The sequence below is a fragment of the Sceloporus undulatus genome, chromosome 6 (assembly GCF_019175285.1).
Source record: "Sceloporus undulatus isolate JIND9_A2432 ecotype Alabama chromosome 6, SceUnd_v1.1, whole genome shotgun sequence".
NCBI classification, from domain to species: domain Eukaryota; kingdom Metazoa; phylum Chordata; class Lepidosauria; order Squamata; family Phrynosomatidae; genus Sceloporus; species Sceloporus undulatus.
The window spans coordinates 42,443,925-42,452,518 of NC_056527.1; the positions used below are offsets into that span (position 1 = coordinate 42,443,925).

At 38.5% G+C, this 8,594-nt stretch overlaps 1 protein-coding gene across 4 annotated transcripts in view; it reads right to left on the reverse strand.

Moving 5' to 3' along the window:
• Window positions 1-8,594, reverse strand: part of SKAP2 (src kinase associated phosphoprotein 2) — a 149,263-nt gene that overhangs the window by 53,733 nt on the left and 86,936 nt on the right. For all 4 annotated transcript variants that reach the window (XM_042474654.1, XM_042474651.1, XM_042474653.1 and 1 more), the window contains exons 7-9: window positions 5,370-5,494; window positions 4,394-4,457; window positions 3,934-4,056 (exon numbers count right to left, since the gene is read on the reverse strand). In XM_042474654.1, the coding sequence (XP_042330588.1) occupies window positions 3,934-4,056; window positions 4,394-4,457; window positions 5,370-5,494 (312 nt within the window). The remainder of the gene's footprint in view (window positions 1-3,933; window positions 4,057-4,393; window positions 4,458-5,369; window positions 5,495-8,594) is intronic.

The following is an 8,594-nucleotide window of genomic DNA, read 5'->3' on the forward strand; positions in this document are numbered from 1 at the left end:
AATATTTTGTAAAATAAAAACTGAAAAGGAACTCCTCCAGGCACATAACAGTTTATGGCCGCTGAAGTACAGATATATTTGTTAGTAGAAAAATAAACTTTTATGATGTGCTTCATTTTACAATTAAATTATAATACTTTCTATTCAGTATTTAAATAACGTATTAACTGTGTTAGGCTGAAAAGATACTTTTAAGCTCCTAGGGCAGTGGTAGCGAACCTATGGCACAGGTGCCAGAGGGGGCACTCAGAGCCCTCTCTGTGGGCACATGTACCATTGCCTCAGCACAGAGTTCACCAGAGTTGGTACCTAGAAAGCCAGAGGAATGCAGCACTTTGCAATAAATAAGTGGGTTTTGGATTGCAGTTTGGGCACTCAGTCTGTAAAAGGTTCGCCATCACTGTCCTAGGGGCCTGAGTGTGTCTGGAACACAATTTTTGATGTTTTGAAAGGCAAAATTCCTGTCTTTATCATGTTCCTGATATGTCTTATCAAAAATTGGTTCTGAAAATCCCCTGAAAATAAGTTTCCCATGTGGTATAGGGAAATGGAGATGTCCTAATATATGGGGATGGGGGAATTCACTAGAGAGGGCCCCTAGGAAGACTGGAATTAGTTACACAGTTCTGTGGATTCATGCAAAAGCTGGTTTGTAAACTGTTCAAAGCACTAAAGTGACATAAAAAATGGAGTCCAGTGGTCAAGAATCTTGCCTCCCACTGTTGAGACATTGTAGTGCAATCCATCCTGGATCTCCCCCCCCCCCCCCTCCACAACTGAAACCTGAGTGGGAGCTAAACTAGGCTTGAAATCTGAAAGAATGAGGTCTTAAACACAGACACTGCAACACTCTACATTAGAAACTATGCTTGTCCTCACATTTCTGTGTAATTCTAATACTTTAGCCTAATCTCATTCCATACAAGATTACACCCTTAACTTTGCTTAATAAAACTCACTGCTTATCAGTGGGGCTGAAGGCACACACTGGATTTTGAGATGAGACCACAAAAGGGAATGAAGTTGTGCTTTGTTACTAGTCCTCTAGAATCTGAGACAGAGCTTGTTATAGCCCAAGTGCAGTTTGTTTGCAAAATTACTGGGGCACATTGCAAGTACGAAAGAGCAAGGGAACACTAAAATAACTTTGGTTGAACTGATTCTTGGTAATCAGAAAATAATTATCCAGTCCCCATCCTTCCACCACCAACACAGTTTCAAAAAACACCAGATTTAAGTGGGCAAAATAATAAATTAACCTTTTCATCTAATAAAAAGCCCAAGAAGAAACAGTTGTATAATACATGGCAGTTTAGAACACTATGTTATCAGCATTCTTAGTGGATGATATTATTATCCTCTAAATTGATAATGGGTTTCAAGAGACTTGAAGCACAATCCTATAACTACGCTGTATGTATTTAACTTTGTAAACCACCCTGACTCATAGTTTTTGGGAAAAGATAAGAGTATGCAATATGAAATATACATATAAGGAAAAATGAATGGATCTTGGGAAGATCATTTTGAGTGTAGAATGGAGGCCAGAAGGAACAGCTTTAAAGCAGATCTGAAAATTTAAAAAAAATCTTGTGCAACCTTAACAACTGAGGCCTAAATTCAAGTTTTACTAAATTCAGTTTCAGAGCAGACACACTGAATCAATGAAATTGGCATAAGCACTGAACTATCAAGTTCCCATTGATTCAATGGGTCCACTCCATTTGGGACTAACAATTGGATTTAGGCCTAGGATATTAATTATCATATAAACTAGCTTTCTCCAATCTGGTGCCCTCCAGATGTACTGGACTGTATCTCTTATCATTCCCAGATAGCATGGCTGGTGTCCATAGTGGCTGGAGATAATAAGGAATGTAGTCCAACATATACAGAAATAGCAATAGCAAGTACATTTCTATCCCGCTTATCAGTGAACTAGCACTGCCTAAGTGGTTTACAATGTGTAAGCTAATGTCATGCCCAGCCTGGAAGATGGCTTGGAGGACTCAGAGGATGAGCTAGAGCCTCTGGGATCTGAACCTATAATGGAGGAGCCAGAGCCCCAGGGGCTTGAACCTGTAATGGAGGAGCCAGAGGCTGGCCCTAGTTCTGCTGGAGCAGAGTCTATGGCCCCTCCAGAGGTTCAGCAGTCAAGTTTGCCTGGTGCCGAGGCTGTGGACATGGAGGAGGATCTGGGCAGTGTGCCTACCTTCAATGAGCGTCGAGCAGAAAGAGAGGGCCTTCGAAGATCTCGGAGACTTTATCAGAAGCGTCTTCGTAATCAGGCACAGCTGAAGGCCAGCTCCTTGCCTTCTTAAGCACCTGGAGCATGTGTGGTTCTTTGCCAGTGGATATCTGACTCTTTTAGAGGAAAGACTCTGTCTCTGGCTCCTTGGCTTCTTGTCTTGACTACCCGGAAACTTGACCTTGGACTGCTTTATCTACCTGCCTATCTGTTACCCTGAACCTCGGACCGTCTGACAATTCTTCTGGTAAACCCTTTTGGCAAAGCTACTGCAACTCTCCAGGACTGTGTAGCTTACATTGACTTTGCTGTGCTGGGAGGGGGTTGTTTGTTTGATAACTAGCTGCTTTATCAGCCCTTTGGCTGCTTTCCCGGACAGCTAATAGCCTCAAACAAGCTGGGTACTCATTTTACTGACCTATAAAAGGATGGAAGGCTGAGTGGACCTTGGAGCCCTGCCTGGGATCAAACTTACAACCTTATGGCTGCAGTACTAGCATTTAACTACTGCGTCACCAGGGCTCCCTGAAGGGTCATGGATGCCAGGGACAAATGCTCAACACACAAAGGCACTCTTCAAATCTGTCACTCTTCCTGGGGTCAGCTGACAGCAATCCTGTCCAATCTTTTATGACCCCACAAAATGATCTTTTGCAGAATAGTGAAAAAGCACTAAAGGCTTCTTGAAGCTAGCTGTCAAAAACAACATTTTAGAGTTTTGCCCCTATCCTTATATACTCACCATTTTCTGCTCACTGAATATCCCCTAACATCTATTAGACACTTCTATAATTTGTACTGTCAGGTTTAGCTTCTGAACTCTCAGAGCAGTATTTTACAACACTATTATGTTAGCATAAAAGTGTTGCCTCTCGCTATATTTTAGAACTTGTTTTTACACAACCTCTCATTTCCATGTAATTTTATATACTATCAAAAATATTTCTGCCTTTTTCTTCATCTCTAGGCACAAAAGGAAAGATTTTATGAGAATTACATCTGGTTGTCAAAATGTTAAAAAACCCAAAAATCACTTAACTATAACTGGAAAAAAAAGTAAGAAACCTAAGTACAATCAGGTTCATGCTGGAGTCTAAGAAGGAAAAGAGTCAATCCACTTCCCATAGCATTTACAGTTCAGCACTGAAGTTTCTCCACACTCATACACACACACAGAGAGAACTGTATATATCATATGTTAGGAACAGCTAATAGCATGGAGAACATGTGGTTAAGGCAAATGACAAGCTGAATAAAAGAAAAAAACATGAGCGAGTGAGTCAGTGGGACAAAGCTGTAAGGCATGTCAATTTTTAATTAAATAATAATGTAGTAGAGATGATGCTAATGAGCCAATAATCTCAAGAGATCATTTTTACAATTCCTGTCTAATGTCAATGCTCTTATTAGCAAAAAAATAAATATATTCAGACCTTTTTTTAATATTACTAATTCTTCTTTAAATGTCACAAATTTTAGGCATCAGCCAGAGAAGTCTATGTGGAACTGAACTGGACACCCTTTAACTCACACAAGGAAATATGGCTGTATTGGATTTCAAGGTCAGGTCTCCCATGTTCCAGACTCGTCTACAAAACTTCACTGACTCATGCTTTGATAATCAGCTTCACCTTTCTCTTTGGACCTTTATTATGTGCATCCATTATGTAACACATTAAAAATACCTGGAAGCTCTTCATAAATGTCATCATCTATTGGTTCAGTTCTTGTTTGCAGAGAAGGCATCACAGCTTCCCCAATGTCATCATATTCCTCATCCTCTTCTGGAATAACCTCAGACCCCATGTCTGTTAAGAGGAATTCAAGAAGAGCTATACAACAGGCAGTCTTTTATTTTAGAACCAACACTATTTCCTCAGTCCCAATGGTATTATTTAGTAATTCCATGAAAACAGAAACTAGTACATTTAAAAAATGAAATAAAATGCAGTTAGTACTTAAATTAGAGAGCACTCCAATGGGTCCTACTGCCTCCCCATCCCCAAATACTGTCAGAAAATACACTGTAAAAGCAGCACAGGGACACTCTAAGATCAATAACTCAAAATTGTGTTACAAAGCAATAAAGTTTTGCTTTTTAGTATGCATCACATAAACAAAGCATCTTTTTATCAACTGGCATACCTTGTAGGACAAATCTGAGACTCTGTACCCATTCCTCGGCTTCTTTGGGAGTAGCAGCTGTAAACTGTTCAGAAACTTGGTGTTACTAGGAGTAATCATGAACATAAAAATAACAGCCACCACTATAACAGCAACAAAAAGAAAGCAGTATTTCTTGTCACTTCTTCAAGGCACCATTAGTAATTCTTTACATGTCTTCTGGTTCTTTTCTTGCAAGGATGCTTCTTATAATGTACCGTTAATTTTGACAAATTTACGTAATTGAAGTGGAGGATGATGGATTTGGAACTCTGATCAGCAGCTGGCAGCTGTGCTGGAAAAAAAGCTGCTTCCCTTCATCAATGTCAAGCGCAGGACTGATGAACAAAATTCGCCCTTGACAATTAGAAGACACCCATGAATTTCTTTAGACTGCGGGTACAGTTTTCTTAAAAATGTTCTTGTCAGATTCCAACACAGTACCTGACAACTTAATTAACTGGCTTTCAACTGCAATCTCAGATATTTAAAACTTATTAAAGTTACATTCCACTTTGATGCCTAGCTGATAGATCCCTGAACTGTGTAGCTGATATGTGCTTTTAACATTGAGTTCCCCCCCTAGACCTCTAAGTAATACAATACGTATTAAACACTTGGGTTTTTATAATATATATATCCAATTATTTTACAATATTATTCATCCAAGAAATCAAGCAAAACCTATTAGATAACAGATATTTAAATATAAGAAGTGAAAGGGACCAACAGATAAAAATGACATATTGGTTGTTCTTATCCAAAAAGATAGTAGTAGAACTTAATCTATTTTTTTTTTAAAAAACCTATTATATGAATATAAAGGGCAAGCAAATAAAGAGAAATTTTTTTCTTCTCTAGTATATCAGGGGTTGTTTTATTGAAATGTTAATGTCTCCATAACTGGAACAGTAACAGTTTTATCAATTTAATTTCAAGACGACATAAAAAGTCCAACCTGATAAATGCGCTTATCAGGAGCAGCGATTTCAAAACAGCAATCTTTCTTTCCATCCTTCCGAAGGGTATTATTCATTCTGACGGTGTAGCCATCTATAGCAAATTCACCTTTCTGTTGTTTGTCTGTTGTAGATAAAAAGCAAAGATAGAACTTCATTTGCAACGCTGAACGTGAGTGGACCATTGGGTTATCATTTATTCAGATTTGGTTCTTTCCCTTTCATGAATATGCGAGAGAATAGGATAGACATTATTAGCTGAATGGCTTAGGTGATGTTTTGGGAGATAAAGCTATTCTTTAAGAAGGGGCAAACAAAGTACATTCTTATGACAAATGTTGACAGAGTCCCAAAAGGCCATGCTTACAGATGGTCTTGTTTAGCAAGAAGTGCATCCAATGACTCCTGTACCTAAGGGAGAACCAAACACTGGAACCTGGAACATGCAGGAGAAGTGTACCATAAATCAGTGTGTCTCTCCCTCTCTGGTTCAGTAACCAGTGGGAAAATCTGCCTAGTGAAGAAATACATGCTACTTGCTTTACCTGCTACACCTTCCCCCTTGACTGCATCAGAAAAAGTAGGCTTCAGATGCTGTTAATAGCCATTGTAAAAGTTGCTCTTCACCTATTAATCAGCACAATAGACTGCAAAGAAACTATTGCTTTCAAAACACCAATTTTGAACAATTTATTATGACTTTTGTTCAAACAAATCAACATATACAGTGATAGGTTTGCAATGAAGTTCCCTTCAGGGATTGGTAAAAAATACAGCATGCCCACACTAACTGCGGGCTTGCCATCCATAGCAAGCCTGGGATTTTTCCATGGGCATGCATGCACACAGCAGCACAAGCGGGTGGGTGTGCCCATTGAAAAGGATGGGACTTAAGGTCCTGCGTTTTTTGCTATCTGCGGGGGGGGGGGGGGGGGTGGTGTCTGGAATGAATCCCCCATGGATAGCAAGGGTATACTGTACTTAAATAGTGCATGAGTGGATTGAAACGAAAGCTACTTCAAGTATCTTTACTTTTCCTGTTCTGAAGAGATGTTGTTAGTCACTGCAATTATAGTATAGCAGCATACTGAAAAGAGATAGTAAGAATAACAAACTGAAATAGGTTGATCAGACACTTTAAAAAAGAAATCCAGTTCAGTCCAGAATTTTTTATCATTCACTCACTTGTGATCTCAGGACTGAAGACATTAATTTAGTACTTTCCTGTACTCTAAATTTATTGAAGACAATAGCATGCGGACTAGAACAATAACCATTTAAGAGACAACTACTGTATAAAACTTTTCTCTGTCAAGATAAAAGTAATGCAAAATAATTCAAGCCTAGTACTTGAAATTTCTATGGGAAATTAAAGAGGTATGTGTATGTATGTGCATCTTTAAACAGCAATTGTTTTACAAACATTTATATACTGCTGCACATCACTGCAGGGATGCAAAAGGATTAAAGGATGGTTTCAGCATGCAAGTAAAGCTGGCCAGAAGATCAAGTCTGTGGGCCTCAAACCTGGCTTTAACATATACATAATTCCTCAGCAGGCTTCATGAGCTCCCCAATGAATTCCAAATACTCATCTGAAGTATGCTTTTAATTCTGCTTGACTTCAGCTTATATGTGGATGCATGGAGAAAACAAACATAGATTTAGATGCAGTTTGTGTTCTCTTCAGAGGATAAAATGCAGCAAACTCTGAGAAAGATCTCAGTTCCAGACGACACTGAAATGTGGAAATGCTCATAGGTTTCACCATTTATTTCTCTGATGCAACTTGTGAGATTATCAGATGGGGAAAAAGCCAGGAGTAAAAAGCATACTTCCGGCAAAGCAGCACAATCGTGCTGAAGATTTTCAGGCACATCATGGTTATCCAGAACTTAACCCATGAAGAACCAGCAATGCTCCAACAACAAACCATTCATGGGACTTCCCCATGAGTGGTTTGTTGCTGAAGCATTGCTGGTTCTTAGAATCATAGAATTGTAGAGTTGGAAGAGACCACAAGGGCCATTCTTCATGGGTAAAGTCCTGGATAAGCATGACGTTGTCTGAAAATCTTCAGCACGATTGTGCTACTTTGCCAGGAGTATGCTGATAATGTCCACTGTTTAACTGCTGATTTCTAGAGCTAATGGTTTCTCATGGTCAGTATTCCAATTAAACCTGGAAGACAGATATATTATTATTATTATTATTAACCTTTATTTATAAAGCGCTGTAAGTTTACACAGCGCTGTACATCAATTTTTTAGTCAGACGGTTCCCTGCCCTCAGGCTTACAATCTAAAAGACACGACACAAAATATGGTAACTGATGGGGTCTATTTCTGCACTTAGTAATAGGGCAGAATAAATATTTCTGAGATTGAGTTTTGATAGAAAATTTGAAATATATGCTGCATTTTAAAAAAAGAGAGAGAAAAGAAGTGTGGCAATTCATCAACATAGAGCCAGTTTTAACTGGAATAATTCAACATTCAAAGAACATACACAGAGGTATTAGATCCTGAAACTCCGGGGGTTAACAGAAGTTTTTTGTTTTGTTTGTTTGTTTTGCTTTGGTGCATATCTTTTCTTGAAATAAAGGACATGATGGGCTACTGGGAATCCATTATTGTTCTGTGCTCCCTTCTGATACTTTCAGCGGAATTTCTGTTGCCTCTTGAAACAGTGATCTGCAATTTCATTTTCTCAGTATTCCAAGTTAAATCCATTCTTTCTCCCATGCAAGATTATTTCATGAAGTGTTGATTATCAAAGGAAAAACTATTACCTATTTTTATTTTCCTCTTCATACAGTGGTCCCCTTGGTAGCCACTGGAATTTGGTTATAGGACACACACACACACACACACACACACACACACAGTGGGTACCAACATCTGTAGATGGTCCCATTATATACTGTACAATGGCATAGTAAAAAATGGTAATCCCTTATATAAAATGGCAAAATCAAGGTTTGCTTTTTGGAAGCAAACCATGGATGGTTGAATCTGTGGATAAGAAATCCATGGATATGGTAGGCTGCCTGTATTAGCTTCTAAATCTGATGATAGACCTTTACCATTTTATTTTTGGGATTTTTCTTTGCCTTTGTGGATTATTTTTAAAAACTTCCTGAATATTTGCTTAGAAATTTTTTGTAAAATATTTTTGGGTTGTCTGGAAAAAATCAGAAATCATATTGTCTTAGCATACTTAAT